At 35.7% G+C, this 20,789-nt stretch overlaps 1 protein-coding gene across 2 annotated transcripts in view; it reads right to left on the bottom strand.

The window, feature by feature from the left end:
• The window catches only part of AFDN (afadin, adherens junction formation factor), a gene marked incomplete at both ends in the record, with an annotated part of 126,768 nt that overhangs the window by 16,351 nt on the left and 89,628 nt on the right, over positions 1 to 20,789 (bottom strand). For both annotated transcript variants that reach the window (XM_080341887.1, XM_080341888.1), the window contains 6 exons: positions 1,748 to 1,936; positions 2,367 to 2,458; positions 2,718 to 2,912; positions 4,008 to 4,126; positions 4,658 to 4,731; positions 4,891 to 4,956. In XM_080341887.1, the coding sequence (XP_080198013.1) occupies positions 1,748 to 1,936; positions 2,367 to 2,458; positions 2,718 to 2,912; positions 4,008 to 4,126; positions 4,658 to 4,731; positions 4,891 to 4,956 (735 nt within the window). The remainder of the gene's footprint in view (positions 1 to 1,747; positions 1,937 to 2,366; positions 2,459 to 2,717; positions 2,913 to 4,007; positions 4,127 to 4,657; positions 4,732 to 4,890; positions 4,957 to 20,789) is intronic.

Raw genomic sequence — 20,789 nt, 5'->3', positions numbered from 1 at the left:
CAATTAGCAACAACTGAGAGAAGACTAACAAAGCAAACTCCTCTTCTTTTTGCTCCATCAATGACCTTAACCATGACCTCTAAAGAATGCCTTCTTTGAGATGAACAAGTGTATTTTTTATGCTCTATTAGTCCAGCAGAGCTGAATACACAGCTATTTGTGTTAGATTTGCTGTAAAGATGCACCTAGCCAAATAGTTTGCTAGGGCCTGTAGAGCAGAAAACAGGCATTTAACATCAGTCAGTAGCTTATAGCATTTTGTCTTTTTTTTTTTCTTTTTTTGCATGCCCAGTTCTGAATGTAAAGATTAATTATAAAGATTAAAAGATTTTAAAAAATATTTTAAAATTTTTTTTTTCAAAGTCTATTTTCCTCTAATTTTCAACTTAAAAGAACTATTGTATGGTGGGGAAGAATCGTGTACATTTCCAATACTTGTAGCAAGCTAAAGGTTCAAGCCATTTGCTTTATCAAAATGCTTTTCTGCACTGCATTCAGCCTTAAAACTGCAGCTAAGATTAGGTGAGATGAACTCACAAAACATGAAGGAATTAAGCACAGAAATTCAGCAAAATATTTCCATAACTATTTGCCACAGTTGTTTAACTAGCAACATTCTCCTTCAAAATTACCATCCTACTTTGGGTGTAACATCTATTTTCTTAACAGCTGAAATAATTAGGATTTGATATATATAATACTGAGAAAAAAGCACTAAGCTTTTATTCAATTGACTTTTTACTGAATCCACTTGTTGATACATGTGTGAGTTACCAATAACCAATCCTTATTTTGCTGCTATGACACAATCTCAAGCCAATTTACATGACACTGCTTTTCTAAAAGTAAAACATACTGACCCTGGTGTAAGGCTCTGCTCTTATAACAAAAAAAGTTTTCTCTCTATATTTTTTAAGTCCATGGTAGATTGGCAAAAAATATGATCTAGTGACTGGATTTAGTAGATATAGATTTAATTTCCTATATGGATGTGAGTAAAGTACTCATTTATAAAGTGGAACATCACTTTTTTTTTAATTTATAAAGGTACAGTGCAGGTCAACTTAAATGTTCAGGTTTTTTTTTTGTTTGGTTGGGTTTTTTGTTTGTTTGTTTGGTTTTTTTCCTTCCTTTATTTTTGTTTCTGTTTTTTTTTTTGTTGTTTGGTTGGTTGGTTTGTTTCTTTTTTTTTTAGAGAGCAGGACATATGTTTCAGTGAACACCTTGGATAGGTCTCAAAGTACTGTTTTATTTCATTTTTAATACTTCACTTTGTCACTTAATTAACACACCCAGCAGGCAAAAAGATTTTCCCATGTAAACCCTTCTTGGAAGAGTGAAAGATTTAGCTTACTTTTCAGAAAAGCACAATGCATTTTACAAGACAAACCCTGCTACCATCTACACCCCATTACCTCTAACAGGGGATTAAAACATCCCAGATAACAGGTTTGCAGAACTTGATAACAAACTCTATGGAGGCTGGGGTGGGCAAAAAGTAGGGTTTTTGAACCCAAGCCGAATCTTGGCAGAAGTACAGTTGTTCTCCTCATGTGTTACAGTTTGTCCTCAAAAGCTCAGAGATTATAGAGAGTTGACTGTTCTGTAAAAATGTCTCCAGCACTCTGGAAGGCACGAAGTTTCCTTCAGGTTTTTTTGTTGTTAGTTTGTTTTTTGGTGTTGTTGTGGGTTTTTCCCCCGCCCCTTTTTTTTTTCTTTTCTTATATTGGAATAAATTTCTTCTCACCTGCATTGTAGTATTGATTGAATGGTTGCTTTCTGCCTGGATTTGTGGTTTTTCTTCGTAATTTGGCCACTGACTCTGACCTGGACCCATTCGATCCTGGGACTTTGAAGCTGGAAATGTGAAATATTCTCTAGTATAGGTCTGTGTTGGGATGGGATAAGCTTCAGGTCGTGGGGGCAGAGTCTGTTCCTGAAAAAGGCAGAAAGAACAGATTTTTTAATCACACAGATCTGTATGGAACATTATTTTAAACATGCATTTTCCAAATGTTTTCTTCTGGCTCATAAGAGCACTATTTGTCTGGAACAGGAGATAAAGAGGTTGTCTAGTATCAAATATAAATTGTAGTTATGACTCATGTTTTTATGGTCTGAAAACGAGTGCGTGATATTGCACAAACCTAAGAAATCACGAGTACAACTTCATGAATAAAGTTAATACAAATCACTCAAAGCTGTCACAATCTTTCATTAGCTGTAATAAGCAAAACCCCCACCCAGTCTCTATCACCAGCATTATGTTCAAACAGTAAAGAAGAAACTGGTTTGACTCAAGCACACTGACGCTATTGATAGCTAAGTAAAGTTTAATAGCCAGCATTTTGCTTGCCACTTCTGACCTCTGTACAAAGATTTCCAGTAGAGACTGAGGTTATTTTGGTGGTAGTTCCAGATGCATAAGCATTCTTTCCCCCGGGGCTTGGAGGCTGATCTGTTGGAAAGTTAAAGGAAGCATATACATGACCATTAATAATAATTTACATAGCTTAATAAAATACTAGCATTCACAAAGTAACTACGATTTTTCCCTTGAATAGTTCCAACAAGAGGCTTGCTCCAATTGTTACGACTATGTTGGCATTTTAAACTTAATCCATTTTTAAGAACAGTCATCTCCTTTTTTAATTCAACGGCCTCTAAAACTAACGGAGGAGGCATCTACCCTCTAAAGGCAGGATAATCTTACTTACTTGCTACGTTGGGACTGGAGCGATGATCAGCTCTGTTCTTCATTAATCTGTCATCTCCCGGCAGCTTCTTTGGTTCGCTGTACTCCGTCCACGGCAACTGCGGGCTCTCAGGTGACCCATTTTGAGTGGAGTTATTATACAGCTCAAAACCTTCACTCTTTGGTCGGGGTTTACCTGAGCCACGGCAGTCAGAAACTGTAATAGTTGCATATGTATTTTCCCCCTTTGACTTATATTAACTAGCGTCTAGCATGTTCTTTTTCAAAACAGAGCTACCTTGCATTTACAATTGAAAATGAGTTCCCAGTAAAGTAAAACGTTAAATTCAAAAATCTTTACTTCTTCAGATACACAATCCCACTCTTGTATCAACTATACAGGATTCCTTTGATTTGTGTGCTTCAAAAGAACATTTGAAAAGGTGCGACAATATTTGGAAAAGCCAAATATGCTTTACTGAAAAGTCTCTTGCTGACTCTCAGAGGCATATGGCATCTGGGATGGTGTTGTAAACTGCGATAATAAGGATTTATTCTTTTAACCCATTCGTTTCTGTACTGTAATACTACCCTACATGTAGAAAAGGTCTTCCTTTGCAAAATAATTTCCTTTAGGACATTATTTTATGTAAGACTTAAATACATCTTTTGGAGTTAGTTCACTGAAGCAGGATGATAAAATATAACTCTGCAGAAACATCAAAGAACTTCTTATGATCACAGAGAAACTTAAGACGACATGCTTCAATTCCTGCGCTGGCAGGGGGATTGGACTAGATGATCTTTTGGGGTCCCTTCCAATCCCTAACATTCTGTGTGATTTCTAGTTTTAAAAAAAATTCAATGGCAAAACATGTCTCAAGGGCTTCTGTTTCTATTTATTTCACTCTTAGTAATTACATTGTACTCTCTGGTTACAAGAGAGACATTCGAGAGGAAGAGAGAAGCTTTTATGAAAGGGACAGAAAAGCCACTGAAATTTAACACCCTTTGTATTCATTATATTCCATTTGTTAAAATAAAAGTCACTTCAAAACTGTTTAAACGCATCATTTAATTTTTTAAAGGGTACATATGCAAAGCTTTTTTTAATGATTAGACTAGCATAATTTCAAACAATATTTAAAAAAACAACAAAATTTTGATAAGAAAGGAAATGTTACTTTTCTGTGCAGTTATGTTTCTTTTCTGATTGAATATTTTGGTAGTAAATGTTAAGCTACTGCGAATTATTTTATTTTCTGCACTCTAGACTTATGAAGCTGTTATTGACATAAATAAGTGTTCTTACCTCTTTGCATCATTGGAGATGGCTGATTAAGCAGAGTTGCCAATCCATGGTAAATTGCTCCTTGTTTTGCTACTTCTAGTGTTACTACAGAACCTGTCCTTGTCATAAGTTCTGCTGCCCTGCAATAAAAGCCAAAGCAAATAAAACAAAATAAAATTAGGCACTGAATTACTTAGTTCTCCTTATTATCAGTGTGTATGTCATGATGCCTCACGTTTATCCTAGTAATCTTTTGTTTGACAAAACAATCTTTTTCTGAATAATAATAAAAATAATTTCGAAAAAAAATCAGAAGATGATGATTAGAAGACACACTTATTAAACAGACAAAACCTACAGGCAAGTAATATTTCCAGTTTCTGCAGTTCAAGTTCAGAAGCCAAAATATTTAAAATTAGAGCTAAACAAATTTTGCTTGAGTCTAAAGCCCAAATGTGTACTACAATCTCTTCTACAGAGATAATCCACGTCATATACAGAAAATAACTCCAGGAACAGTTGAACTTGTTACTAAGGTTATTTATAGGGAGTTATCAAAAGTCAAGAGAAAGTCTAACATGTAAAAACCAATCAAGCTTCAGCCCTTTGCAGTAAATGATTACGCTTAGCATGTTCTTCATGTAAAGGCACTCAAGGAAAGAATTTCATACCTTTCCTGGGACAGGCCCACCAGACTTCGACCATCCACACTGAGCAACTGATCCCCGGCAGCCAGACGGCCATCCTAATCACATATTCAAGAGAGAAGAAAATTCATACACCAGCGCTAACGTGGTCTAAATTAAAACAATTATTCACACTTAATAGTAAACAAAGGATTTAAAAGCTTTTCCAAAGGATCTTTCTACCTTTGAACTTCTGATATTTTAAGAGTATTACTAACCACATCTGCAGCACCTCCTTTCACAACAGACTTGACATATATTCCAAGTTTGTCTTGACCAGCACCCTACAGAGAAAGAGGCATTAATTTATTACATTTATATTTTATCTCTTAAGCATTCCACATGTGTTAATCAGAATTTTACATGGCTAGGTAAACCCCTAAGTTCTCATTACTTTCATATATTCCTAAACTTGAAAAAACAATTATACAGAAAATAGTTAAATTCATTTAAAGTCAAAAGAAAATTTTAATATTAGGCCTATTGAACCTACAAGCATTGTCAGAAACAAAGGATATTTGGTCTAAATGTATGCTTGAATAGAAAGAAAATACATTAACTAACACTTAGACTTCACAAGTTTGTTGTACCCTTCTAATAAGAAATACTTATTTGCACTCTTACATGCATATTACTTTTTGTACCTCTAGGTATTACATTCCAAAAGACTGCACTGTTTCCCTTGCTAATAACCAAATGAAACAAGGTAAATTGCAGATTACAATAAAAAGTAATAGAAAAGCTTTTTACATTCATTAGGATTGTAAAGAAACTAATGTAGAGGAACAAAGAATGTCTCGAGTTTTACAATAAACAAGTAAAATAGACATTATTTATAAAGTCTTTTAGATTTGACAGAGCCAATTTTAATTCTACTGCAAAACCATGCGATTTTGTTTCACAAAACATCTGCCTCAAAGTATTCAGCTAAATTTTTAAAGGACTGTTAACAGTGAACTTATTGCAGACTCAAGAGAAGAGAACAGAAACATGGATTCAAGCCATGCTTTTGTGTCATCCACATGCTCCAAATTACAAGACACAACACAGATCAGTCTAAATGTTAGTATCACAAACCTTTAAATTGTCACTTACAAAGTAAGACAAATACTTGTGATTTCATTATCTACTACAGCAAACTGTGCACTTTTACTCCGCAAGTCACTCAGAAGCAGAGTGCTAAGTTTTCAACAGAGCAGAGTTTTTAATAAAACATTGTTTTCTAAAATAAATCCCCAAGCTGCTTTGATATTGAATATGCAAATTCCACCTCCCTTTTTTTCTCCTCAGTTTTTCCAACTTTGTTTTTTTTCTTTTTCTTTCCCCTCCTTGTTTTGGCAGCAAAAGCATTCATTGCTCCCACCATTCTAACTAAGTAAAATAAAAATCAAGGTGAAGACTATTCAGAAGCGTGTGTTATAGATGGTTTCTAAGCAGGTGAAGGACCTTATTTTTATTCATTACATCTTGAGTTAATCCCAAATGTCTAGTCAAAAGCCACAGAAAAGAATTACTTGACATCCCATGATTCCAAATTAACATTCTACATGTCCAAATTTTTCACAATAATCGCTTAAGCCCTTCTTAAAGAGAGAAAAAAAAAAAAGAAAAATACAATAAAAAAACTGAAGTGAGGACACTTTGGGAAGAATATAAGGGAAATTAAAAAAAAAAGTTTAGTTACTTTTGTGTTTGGTTTTTAAAGAGCTCTGAAGAAACATCAAGGTAACTAAAGAATGTTTTAAAATTTATACCAGAAAAACTGGTTTAAGTTACAAGAAATATAAGTCAGAAGACAGCTACATAAATATAATGAAAACCATGCTTTACAAATCTCTTTTTTTCCCCAGGCAACCAAGAGACACATGGGGAAGGATGATCTGGTTGACAGAACACCTGGGCTTCCAGGACACATGTGGTAAGATCTCTTAACAGAAATTCTTCAAGACTTGAAGGTGACATGACATAGGAAGGAACTTGTATAGTAATGACTGGTGCAACGGTGGATAGGAACTTCATTGTTTTCACAAGGAATGAAGGATATCAGACCAGTCCTAAATGAAAGTGCTGTTCTCCATGTGTGTAAGCATTCCAGAAAAAGGGCAAACAGTAACATAACTAAATTTGCCATATGTAAAAGTTATTGGGCCAAGTGTTGGTCACTGGATCAATAATGGGAGTAAGATGAATTCCACTGGTCCAAATGTGAAGTAATGCTCCAACCTCATCCCCATCAGGGCACTGTCAGCAGAATCAGTTACCACCTCCCCTTGTTGAGAAATGAAAATTAAGATGATTTGGTTTACATACGCTGAAACCTCTTGGAATTGATGCTGCTTTTATTCAGTCAGAACTTCAAAGGATGCTAGCAAGAATCTCAACCCCCTTGGGTCCACTAAATTGAAGATTTGCCTAATACAGTCAAAGATTAGGTAAAAAACCAGCAAGCCTTTTGAAAAGCATTGCTTCTTTACACAATGCATGTATTAATCAAGCAATTTTGGGATTGTGACTTTGGTACTCATAAATTACATTGTATACACTATACCCACACATATCACCTTTCTTATGCTTATGATTGTCAGTGCACATTAAATGAAGTTGAAACCTTTTTAAGTCCATGATATGTGCACTGGTTTGTAGACAGTGATGAGATAAAGATTCGCAACTGCACAAACAGCCATATTATACTTTCCAAACTGGTTTTAACTCCTTGAGAAAGATCTTTTTAGCCATTGTTTTCAGAGCTATCTTCACAAATCAGCTCAAATACTTGGAAGACAACAGAACTAATATAAAAGAACAAACCAACCAACCAGAAACCACTGTGCTCACCAAACATCTAAAAGGTTCACGTTTAGAAAACTGTTTATAATTCTGATTATTCTGAGGGTCAGAGGATAGCAAGTACGATCAGAAACACTGAACAGCTTCCTTGAGAGAACCAACTAAATAGATATGGACTCCTCAGCTTAGCAACAGTCAAGAAAGTGAAGGTCTATGGGACTGTGAGTGGCACAGATCAGATTATTTATCATTTCTCTAATCAGGCCACAGATAAAGCTTTCTTCTTCATGCAATCAGCATAGTTTAAGAAGTAAAAAAATCAACCAACCAACCAGAACATCTTCCATAGGATTTCATAACTAAACTGAGAAACTGCCAGGAACAAGACTGCTGTAGATGCTAAAGCGTAAAAACACACACACACAAAAAATCACATATTCATGGTATGGCCCTTCAGGTGCTTTCAGAAAAAGCGATGTAGCTATAATGCATTCTGAAGGAAATCCTGAAATTACCGAAAGCTAGATACTAGGAGGAACCATCTTACACTTGTTTTATTATGTTCTTTGGCTAAATACCCCACAGCTGGTAGATACCATATCAGATGGATTTTTGCTCTAACTGTTCTTATTATACTTTAAGTCTTACAGCGATTTTTCATTATGATTTGAAGGAACTGACACTTAACTCCCTGTTCCTTCTTTTTTAATGCTTTTATGAAGCCCACACAGTTTGTTAATCACTTTCCTGTTCTTTCAAGAGAAGTTACAAGCAGATGTGTTAGCTCCAAGTCATCTCACTCAATATAAAACTATTGAGTTTTGAAAGCATAAAAAATTATTTTAAAAATAGATCTCCATTCAGATTACATAAAAAAAATATTTTATCAACCACATCTACTCACATACTATTAGGACAAATTAGTTCCTTTTCTGCCTGTTTCACATGCCATTTAATGTGTTTCTCACAACATGCCTGTGCTCTCACTTACTCTTGGGAAGACCTCTCTGTAAGTATCCTCAACGTTAACTCATCATATCCCTTCAGCTTTTAATCTGAGCTTTAGAGCAATTTGAATCCAAACTCTTAATTTTTATTCAAACAGACTAGATTTTGCTTCTGTTTGACCTTCCAGGAGACTGCATTAGAAGGAAATGTAGTTATTAACAACACAAAAAGGATGTTAACATGTGGTTAGGCATGCATACTGAACTCCAAATTGAGCAAAATTCTCATACACACCATATGGATTTTTCTTCTATCATTGACTGACAATAAAACATGTTTCTTTGTAAACTGTTCATTAATCTGTTCGTCTTTCAAAGGAATGTGATGGTCAATGTAACCAAAACTATTTCCCCACAAACAAAACAGAGCAATGACATGTGTGTATCAATAATAATAATATGGTAAACACTCTTTCCAGCTCACTTTATTTTCTCCAATCCTGAGTAACGAAAGTTTGTGCATCTGTAAAGCTGTTAGTCCGAACAAGAAGAACACAACTGTAAAGAAGTTAGATAATTGTGGAAAGCAAGAACATAGTAAGCAAAAAAAGATGGCTTATTCCCCCAAGATTAATTAACCTACAGCACATTTTCTTGAATATATAGTCAATTACAAAATCCCTAAAACTTTTACAACTGTTTTCGAAAAATAATGTAGAAATCCCAAAAGGAAAAAAAAAGCCTCATCTATAGCAGTAAACTCTCCAGTGCTACCAATCTACCAGTTTTTCTTTCACACTCGAAGCAACATTTTCCCACAGTCCCAGCAGAAAGAGAAACTACAGTGCCCTTTTAAGAAAAATGTGGAAAATCCTTTCCCTTAAGTAATAATTTAAGGAAAATTTTCAAGGTGTAAAAATGAAAACCACCACAAACCTACTGCTACTTCTTTATTGCTTCCAAATTAGCAGCTACACTTTTTAATCACAGCTTTCAGCTGGAAAAAACACTTCTACGAAACAAGCGCAATCAATATATGAAAAGCGACCAACACAGGCTTCAGTTCACCTGGGTGACAATATTCCTGAGCAGAACACTCTGCTCTGAAGACCTCCTTTGTTTAGCACTGTTATCTGTTGCTACATTACAATGCACACCCAAAGCAGAGAATCACAGGGAAAAAGTTTAACGAAGGTATTAACTGATCAGAGTAAGAAAAGGGAATTACATGATATTTTAAGATTCTGATACCTCAAGTACTTTAGACTTAAGCTTCAAAATGAGAAACACCTCCATTCTGTGCTTTTACAATATGGGTAAATAACAAGTACTGAAGAACAACCCAAATAATAAAAACTGCATAAAGCACAAAGAACTAAATTTGAAAGTCAGCAGTGGAGCACTATTTATGCATTTCAGTATTAAAAACCAAACAAACAAACCCCAAAACAAACACTAAATTAATTACAATGACACTAGCAGTGAACTTATATGGACTCTTTTTTTCAACCAAATCCGCTTCCTCAAATCGTTTACAGCACAGCACAGCTTCGTAACTGTACAAGAGAGGGGTTGCTTGGAGGCGACTGGGCCAAGAAGGGAGGGTGACATTATTCTTGCTAAGCTGTTGTGCCAACTTCTGTCAAGTTACAGCAACTGTGTACCCGTGCTAACAAATGCATCATTGTCCAGGGCTCTGAATATATAGGACAAATATGAGGTAGGCTTTATTTTCACATCAGTCCCCAAACTGTTTATTTTACAGATAGAAATGCAAAAGCCCTCTTTAAGGAGGAAAATAAGAGCCAGGAATCCACATCTGTGAACTTCCAGTAGAGAAGTCTTCTTTTTAACGAACAATACAAAAAAAAACAGAAATGGAGTTTGACCTAATACAGAATATTTCGGTTTAAACACTGCCCAAGTAACTCCCAAACGGGTTAAAACAGCATGACATAAAATAATCAGTGTTTCTCTGCTCCAGCCTCGGACTCCACTGTTTGGTGAATAGTGTGATTTTTAACCCAATATTTAAACTGTCCCAGATTCCTAAACTCTATTACAGGTCACCTATTGACTTGTCAAGCAGTTCTGAGCAGCATCTGCAGAACAACAGTATTCTAGTGGAAGCTGAGTCCCAAAACAATTGCAAAACGAAAAACGCCACACTGATACAGATCCCCACACAGAGAAGCAAACTACACATGGGGGGGTGGGCGGAATCTTATGAACATTTAAAGTTCCTGTTAATTTTAAGCGTTTTACAGCCTGTATGGCAAGCACACTCAAAAGACACCAACTTTCCCCAGGCCCACCCATTCCCCTCCTAAACAAAAAATTCAAATCATCCTACTTCAGCAAGGAATGGAGATGAATAGTCTATCACAAGTAGAAATAAATACATCCTGTTAAAAAAAAACAGAACACCTTTACTGATGTTATTACACAATGGGATAAAAATGTCTCCAGTTTTTTTTCCAGGAAGCTTAATTAGCTGTGAGTAAAAACATCAAAAAATTCCTGGAAATAATCTTCCCCATTCTTGAGCTTGTTCATCCTTAAGATGCCAACACACATGGGAAACTGAAAAACAGGTCTAGTACTCTGAACAAAGCCACTCATTTAGATGACATCCAGTTCCCCTATGAAGGGTTTTTTTAAATCATTTTACACTTCTCTTAAGTAGTAATTTAATGTTTTAAAACAGCAAAAGTTGAAAGATATTAGCATATTTAACTTTCAAGTTTGGCACATACTTCAGTTTAGTCAGAGTATAAGAATCATTAATCCTAAATTTGCTGTGACTTACAGGTTGCTGCAGGAATTCTATGACAATGGGGAACATTTTCTTGCATTTAGATGGAATTTTAATAGATCTTCTAATTCTACTTGGCAAGCACAGGATACTTCTGCATACAGAAGTCTGCTTAGAATGGGAACTCAGGACTTTATCCTAAATCTAAATGAAGACAGTAATGTATGGGAAAATATTTAAGTGACAAGACTACCTTGTAAAAAGTAAATAAACAACGCATTCTCCTCCAAGAAAGAGAGCAGAAGGAGACTCAAGTCAGGAGGATAAGCAACACACTGAGGTATGAAATGCTATCAACAACCCCAGCAATTAAACCTCATCATAAGTTCTATTTCCCTTAGATGTGGTTTTACTGAACTTGTGTGGTCTACATGCACTATATAACACCACCTAATGTGGGACAGAAAAAACCTAAGCTTTCATAAAAGAGGACTATATCTTTATTTTTGTCATAGTAGCCCAGTTTCAAATAGTTCTTATCACAGAACAAAAAAATGTTCAGGAAAAGATGGAGTCTAAAATTACAACCTGAGGATATAAATAAAAGCAAGGAAATAAAACACAAGAGAAGCTTGTTAAGTTTGTTAGACATTTGGATGATGGTGGTTGTTGGGAGTTTGACATCAACACTGTTCATAGGTCAGAGGCTGGATAGTACATGGAAATCTAGCTCTTCTTTTGAAATTAAATGAAAACTTAAATTTATTTATTTGGTACTCATTTGGCCCTAGTTTAGTATAAGCATTGTTCAACAAAGTTCAGCTACATTTCAGTCTGTAATAACAAGAGACAATTTGCTGGTGATTTGTAGTTGAATTATCAATGGCTATTCTCAAATGTTTGGGTAGATCCTATATATGAACTGACACTGAATCTTCTGCATACAAGGTCTGCACGTGAATTGATCACAAAAGGCTGATGTGCCTACACTAGTGCCTAAAGATTAAATATTTTATAAAATATTTATGCCCCTTCCTAAATCAATTATTTTCAAAGCAAAACCCCCTGGCCTGTTAGAAGAAACTAAAAATTTCAGACTATATTCCCAAACCACAAAGTAACACATATAAATACTAAAACAGCAGAGGATTTAATGAACAAGTAGTAGTTTACATGTGTAAGAGAGAAAAATTAGCAGTAGCTATCATTTGTTTCAGAGGATGTTTTATCATTCCTCCATCATGAAGTATAAAAAAGACCCAAAACCCCAATACTTTTACAATATCAACAGAACTTGATCTCAAAATACAACCAAAGACTACAGAGCAAAGCAGTCAACCAGGTGGAACTTCAGCAAGAGCTTTCAGCTCTTTCAAAAAACTCCCTCTCAATGAATTCACAGACTGAAACAAACAAACAAAGGGTCAACATTACAATCTCACTTGAAAGATGACAACTTCTAACTTTTTTTAATTACATGCATAATATAAATTAAATTGACTTATACAGACATATATGGTTTTATAGACATATATTCCCCTATTAATTCAGAAAAAGTACTTGTTAAGTACTTATATTTGGGAAATTAAGAAGTAACAAAAATTCTGTAAATTTTCATTTAGAAATGTCTTTTAAACAGGCAGTAGGACAACTAGAAAAGCATAAGCTTTTTTTTTTTCATAAGCTCCCAGGACATATCACCAGATATAAAGGAATTTAGTGAAGAATTGACTGAATAAACAAACAAATTAACTGACTGAATGACTTTCTTGAAGGGCCTGGAAGATTAGGAAGGTTCTGAAAACTCATGCAAATAGGGCAATTCTCTAAGTTAAAGAGCAGTTCTGGCACCTCTGGTCAGCGTAACTTCAGTCTCTAGAATGCTGACAAAATATATTTAAGAGTCATGACAGTGACACAGTGTGTGTGGGGAAGAGATCAAAAAAAGAGTCCAGCACTAGATTCTCTCATTAAAAGAGCACCTTAAGGGTGAAGAAAGTAACACCCCCTCTCCCCCCTCAAATATTAGGTTTATTTATGGGATTTCCACTCTTCAAGTCACACAAACTACAAACTCAAAAAAAATCTGGAAATTCACTGCGAGCAGGAGGATGGAAGGAAAACAAAGTTGATATAATAAACACAGCAAAGTCAATCACCCATTAAAGGCATCAAAACACAAAAATATGCTCCGCTATCTAGGATTTACCACAGCCAAAGGCATGCAAAGATCTGTTGTCCAAGTGGGCATTTCCCTTTTTAAGTCCGGTGTGATTTTATGCTTGACTTCAAAAATTCTGTCATTTTAAAGAAGCCAAAGGTGCAAGTTGGATAATGCAATTTAATCTTAGCTTTTGAGACAGCGTAACAAGTCATTTTCCATCACATCCGCTTATCACCTGGGCCATCTATCAAGCAACACATCAATGTACAGCAGTCCATACTTGTTTTCACAGTTAGTGTTATTTCGCAAGCCCCTCCTTGCTCTAACAAGACTGTGCCCAAAATACTGCATTTGCTTAAAAACTTACTATGCGAACTACAGAAACAGAAGAGGCAGCATAAAAAAAAAAATAAAAATTACAGCCACTTCTATGGAGTAATCAGAACAATAAGGAAAGGAACAAGATAAACGACACTGATCTGAAAATGAAACAACTAGTCCTGCATCAGAAGAGTGTAAAACTGAAGATGTACAATGTAGTAATGAATTAAAGAAAATATTTAAGGAGAACAGGTTTTGTTAATAGTGGAACTATGTCACAAGGAGAATTTCATAAGATTTCCTTGTCAGTAGCACACACAGGAAAATTTGGCTAACGTACATTTCATCAACCATAAAATCAGAGCACACCATATAGCACAACTGTATATAAACCAGCAGTCTGAAGAACAGGAACATCAGACAGAGCCTTCCTAATGGCAGCGTTACCCATAGCCCACGAGCTGGTGACTCACTCACCACAGAAGCATTGAAGGCAGGCAGAAGAAATCCTGCCTGTTCCTCCTTCCCATTTGGCATTTGCTGGGACAAGCAGCCATAATGGCACAGGGGAGAGAACAGGCGGCTCTCCTTCTGGGGAGCGTCACCATGCAGCTGGGTTCCCAGGAGAGCCACCCACACCAGGCCACCCCACATAGGGACCTTCAGCCAGTGGCATGACAGGCTGGAGGTGCTGGAACAGCCCCACCAGTGACCCTGTGTGAAGGTATCAGAGTGGGGATGAAGGTCCGCTTGCTGAAGAGGTGATGATGAACAGTTAATCTGCTCCCACCCTCAGACATTGCACCCCACAAGCAGCTCAGCTGGATCACAAACCAGCTGTGCTTTGTGTGAGACTGGGAAGTTCTAGCAGATTTTTCTGTGAGGCTGCAGTTTTAGCAGATTAGTAGGACGACCTAGTTATTTCAATACCCATTGCTAGAATTAAAACTATGAAAACTATTTCAAACTTTTGCTGTTGTTAGGAATAACAGCAAAATTGTACTATGAAGTAAGTAAGGCAAAAGTATGCATCCACAAAACATCAATGCAGGTACGGCACCTAACCAAACCAGTAACGCCCCCGACAATTAACAGTAAGGTCTTGTCATTACTTGTTCTAAACCATCATTTGCCCATACCTGTTTAGCTTCACATACTTTGTTTATCACTCCAATAAAACTGGAGCAACGAACATCTTTCAGTAAAGACTGGCAGAACAATGTTAGATTAAAGAAAAAATATACACTTCGAAAACAAGGGGTTTTTTAACATTACATGTATTCCAAACTACTTTTATTTACACAAAATGCAAGAAAGCCTTCCTCATAAGCTTTCAATACTGTTTTGATGATTTCTGTTTGAAATACATGAATATTTAAATGGTTTCAAGCTTCACAGAGATGTAATATGAAAAAGTAGTCATGAAGTGAAGGTATCTTTCACTCTCCAATTATAGTTTAGCTGAATCAACAAAAAAGTGCCATACAATTACCAGCCTTTTCAACATAATATTCCAATTGAAGTGCTTTCAGATACCAAGATTACATGTCAAAACACTCCAATGGTTCACATAAAACATTTCTTAGATTTTGCATAATTATGCAAACATTTAAAATATTTCATTTTAATGATGTAGATATCACATATGTGTATGTATATACATATATACATACATATAAAAACATATTCTGCTGAAATATTAGGTATCTCATAAGATTTCAAGGACGACACTGTTTCCCCAAGTTGGTCTTTTCTGTTAAGTTTTTGCTGTATTTTATAAAAACGAAACAATTTAAAAGCAGAATGAATCCCTGCAACTAAAATGTCTTAAAAAAAAAAAGAGAGAAGTGTAGCTATCAAGCCTGATAGCAGCCATCATGCCTGAAATCTCTTATCTGCCTATATCCAGAGTAGACTTCACTGATTTTTATCAAGGCTAGTTCTCTGATTCCAGAGTCTTAAGTGTACATAGAAGATCTCTGTATGTTTTTATAAACATCCTTAAAGGCAAGTTTATGCAAGAGAATCAAGTCTCCATCTGACTTCCCTGGCAAGTAATTAGTCTAGAAGCATTTAAATAACCCCAAGCCTGTGAGCATTTTAAAGAACACCAGTTTACTAAACGATGCAGCCAGTTTACAAATGTACTGTCTGGGAGGCAAAAGCAAATATTTCTGATCACCCAAACACTCACATTCTCTAAAGCTGCATGCATTCTGTAGGTTACATCTGGATGAGTACATATTTATCTACCCTACGTACCGAACATACTGTGGCTATGGCTCATGGAACTACTTGCTGTCGGCACAGAGGAATGAGAAAGACGAACTTTGTAGCTACTGGTCCCACCTCTAGTGAAGTCAAACTTCTCTGGACTTGAAGACCAGAAAAACCTCACTTTGTCTGAGGAAGCAAAGACCTTGGCCACCTCAAGACCAATGCGGAGGCTTTGGAAATCTGTTATTGTTAAATGAAATACTTCAGAGCATGCCATATATAATTTCCAAATATAAATGAGGCGAACAAGCCTACTGTATGTAAAACTGGTCTGTTAGTTGTGGCTACAGCTGCTATGAGTCATGTCATACCCTGACTTAAAAAGAATTTTAAAACTGACCCATGCTCCACATATGTAAACTTCTGCTTTCCGCCCTAAAACTATCCTCCACAGTCGGGGGAGAAAACCAAACATTTTTGGAATTGGACAAACTACAGTCACAAGCGGGCAAAAGATTTCCAATTAAACAAAACAGGCCATGGAGATTCAAACTTTGGTGACAATCAACATTATTCACAGGCAAAAAACCATCAAGCATTTAACAGCTATGAACAATTCTATTGTAGCTTTAAGTTGTAGTGGCTGGGAAAACAAATGAAAAAGAAGTGTCCTACTATTCAGAGGAAAAAAAAAAAGCTGGATTGCAAGCAGTACCATATCATGTGACTCTGGAGCATCCAACAGCTTAGAAACTTCACATCCAGAGTATCCAGAAGCTCTGTTTACAAACAGACTCACAAGGTGTAAAGAGAAAACAAATCTGAAGAGTTCTGTTGTTCTCTTCAAAGGAATGAGGGTTACTTGTTACTTTTTTATAAAAGTATGCTTGCAATCAAAATTGACTTGCACACAAAGTAAGCAATTGAATACATCCTGTATCTTCCTAAAGTGTGCGTCTCCCAGGAGATAAAAGACCAAAGAATGCAGGATGTTCTGTCACTGACTTCCCTGAAATGGCATTAAAAACATATGCAGTATTGTAGTCTTCTGTGTATGTAGCCTTCTTGTTTTTAAATAAAACAAACAAATCAACCAAAACAACAACAGCAATTATTGTATTTAGAAACCTTCATAAGGCCATCAGATTAACACGGAATGGAGGCAGGCTGACACAAATAGCTGTAGCGTCTTCCGAGCTAGACAGAAGTAAATCAATTTGTAACACATGCTCACACTCTGGAAACTGAGTGTTTCTAAAAGGTATCATCTTTGATGAAAACCAAAGCAACTAAACGAACTAGCTAAAGCAATTGACCTAAAGGGAACTCATTCTGAGACCATAATCAAGTCTGCAACAGTTCCTTCCCAGTTGTACTTTACTCTTGCTCTCATGAAAAGGAAAAACTGGTAAGTAAAAGCAAAATGTTTCATATACGACATTTGTAAAAGACTACGCAAGTTTTATTCATTACTCTATTTTAACCTATCTGAAAAGGAAGCCTCTTTTAGTATTATAAATGCTGCAACTTAAGATTGATATGACATTCTACAAATGCATAAAGGCACTCAAGTTTTAACAATATATATTAAATACATGAGCCTGTTTGATTCCATTTCTCTTTTCATTTTAAAGGAAAAATCTTTCATTGAGCTCAAGGAAAATATACTGATTGAGCTCTGTTTCCCCAAATAAGAGTTAACTTTTTAATTTACGTTTGCTATAGATACTCTGAGTAGTGACACACTAAGGGTTATTCAGTTATATGCCGATCTACAAGTTGTATCGCAGATTCTGTGATGCTCTTCCCCGTTAAGGCAACTTGGAACCGATGCCTCAGCTTAACCAGGTCTGTGGATAGGATTTCACAGGCAAGACATACTAGGCAATCTATTTTGGAAAAAAAAATTACCATATATCTCTGCACTTTTTTGGAAGAAATGACTCTTGGCTCTATAGCTAAGGAAAAATTACAACCGAAAAAAACCCACAGCAAAATCTTCCACATAATGGTGCTCTGCAGTTTCAGATGGATACAACTTAATCCAGTATCTATTTGTACACTAACAAGTATTATTAAGCACCTAAATTTGTACTCCAATCAAGAACATCATTAATACAGGAAAAACTCTACACTTCAGAAAGTCTTTTCCTTTAATAGGAGAAAAAAAACTTTAAATTTAAAAGCTCTATTAATTAACATGTACTTAAATGCAATTTTGGAAATTATTTGAATGCCAAAGTCGAATGAAGTCTGGTAGAGGAACTCTATCTAAAGCCTATGTGCACTGTAACTTTTGCAGGCTTGCTAGCAAGTACCTGCGTACAGAAGGTATCAGTGCAAGGAGGAACAGGCACATGAAGTTTAAAACCCGCTTTGTTCCAAAAGGCATTCAATACAAATGTCTGGTGACCCATTTGCAGCATCAATCTAAATACAAACGAATGAAGAAGACAAACACTTTACTTGAGTAGGGCTCCGGTCTCACAGCCAGCGAGAAGAAAAATCATGCTGTGCTGGCATAAAGTTTATTTTTTACACAGCATATGAAAGCGTTAGTAGAATTTTATAGAACAACTACAAGGTACCAAAATTTAACCAAATACCCCATTGGAAGTTATGAATCAACAAGTAAAAGGCAAATTGTTAAACACACAGCTACTTATTTGTTCATGATGAAGACTGAACTAGGAACTCACATACTATCTTATTCCTGCAAGACTTAGAAATCTGTGCTGGAAATGGCAATTAAATACTAAGTTTTTACTTTAAGATCCTCCTAAGAAGTCTGTTAAGGCAGCGTCAGTAGTTTAGACTGCCAATGCAAATTAGTATCAAACATTATAAAACAAAACAAAACCAACTTCTAAATCTTCTTACTCAAACTCTTCAATTAATTCAAGTTGGGAGGAAAGGGCAAAATTTTTTCTTCAATACTTAGAAAGCACAGACACAAGCAGACTTCAAATACTGAGGTATCTGAAATCTTAAGAAATCTTGAAACCTGGAATACAAGTTCAGAGCTAACCAACAGTTAAAATAATCCCATCAACTGTCTATATTTGCAAATGCTGAGTGGAGAGAATCAAATCTGTGTATTATGTTATCAGTATAATTAACTATAAAACTCATTTTCAATTTTGGGGAAAAAAAAAAAGTTTAAGCCTGTTCCTTCTACATAGATCACCTACATGGTATTTGTAGAACAAACTTTCAGAAAAATTTCACATTGGAATTGATACTCCTGGTAGTCTCAAAACCTCCTTAAATGTAAGACCTTAAATTCACTGTTAAATATAAAATGACTAGGAACAGTCTAGAAATAAAGCAATATAGAATGATATAATTAAACCTTAAGAACAAACAAGGTTGCCAAATAATACAAGTTATTTATGGTTAAGATGCCACACACTTGTTTTAGGTAAGTAAGCCCCTTCCCCAGAATATTTATTGATGAACTTTCACACTCGGTGTTTGAAATGCTTCCTAGCAAGTGCTATGAAAATATTTAATCTGACCATCTGTTAAAAAACTCAGAAAATACACTCTGTATTTTAAGGTGCTTGTATATATTTAAGGAAACTTTTTCTGTTATACTAATAGAAGATGACTGAGCCAGAACTAGAAGCGTACTATACTTTAAAGAAATAAATCGTAGCATACTAATGAATTTAACCAGCCTGTGAAGATTAATCAACAAAACCTGCTCTATCATTCTTGCAGAACACGAGAATTCTTTTTGTGCAGCAGCAATCTAAACAAAATTTAAATGCTCTATTCTGTGAATGTGTTGAACATAAGATATCCTAACTGCAATGTATTTGCATGTTTTGGTCTTTTCAGAAGGGTCTAGAGAGGATTGCAAATCCTACATATACTCTTTAGGATGTCAGTTTTAATTATTCTACTGAGACTTTATAAGGGGAAAACGGACTTTTAGAGGAACCTGGATTAAAGCCAACTAATATGACAAGTAAACAGATCACAGGTCATGCTATTCATGCTCTGCCACAGTAAAACAGTAGTTATCACACCTGAAACTTTAAATATTAATAGTCACTTCCACAAATTTCAGAAGTGCATATGAAGAACGAGCTAAAAAAATTAGTTTTTTCTTTCTAGATTTTAGAAAGTTAGCTGCTAATATCTGACTATATTTAACTGCATGCTGTATTACATTGTTGCTACGCGAACAAATAACTACTGGCAAGTTTAAACAAGCAAGAGAGCAGGAGAAAGTACAGGGATAGTATTTAAAACTTCAGAGAAAAACAGTCCCAACAGAAACCTGAACAGACTTACCATGGATTCTGTTCTTCCAACAACAGAAAACCACATTTTGATCTCCGGGACTACAGATCCTTGAAAGAAAAAAAACAATTCTCCACTTCTCTTTCAGCCCTCAACAGCAACTACCACTCTAGTCTGCTGGGTTTTCCAAGATACCCATCAAGATAACTCGGAGCTGGATGCTATGACACAGTGTTAGCGTTTATCAACACCAGCTATAACCAATACAATATTCAGACTCTTACGTAATCAGTTATGCTGTTCTGACTTCCATGTACTTTAGAGGCTTTATTAACCTTTGAAAACTGCTAGGAAAAGAAAAAAAAAGCAAGCCCTTTTGTACAAAAGACAAAAATCCTCCAAATTAAACAGGAAGTAATGTGCTGGCCCACAGATGGCTCAGAAGTCACATGCGAAAGCCCCCAAAAAGCGATATATTTTTAAAGTAAACTACATGCACACGCTGCTTCCAAATCATCTGGATTTCATAAAAACTTAACCACAATGTGGTTGGGAGTCAGGCAGCTTTTAACATCAAAACATCTCTCAGGGTTAGAGTAACCAAATTCTGCACACAACCTCCAAAGGCAATACTGTTCCCGATGCCCGACCACTCCTACCAGCTACATTTCCATA

The sequence above is a fragment of the Nesoenas mayeri genome (genome assembly GCF_963082525.1).
Source record: "Nesoenas mayeri genome assembly, chromosome: 3".
Lineage (NCBI taxonomy): Eukaryota > Metazoa > Chordata > Aves > Columbiformes > Columbidae > Nesoenas > Nesoenas mayeri.
This window is presented reverse-complemented; position numbering and strand designations above follow the sequence as displayed.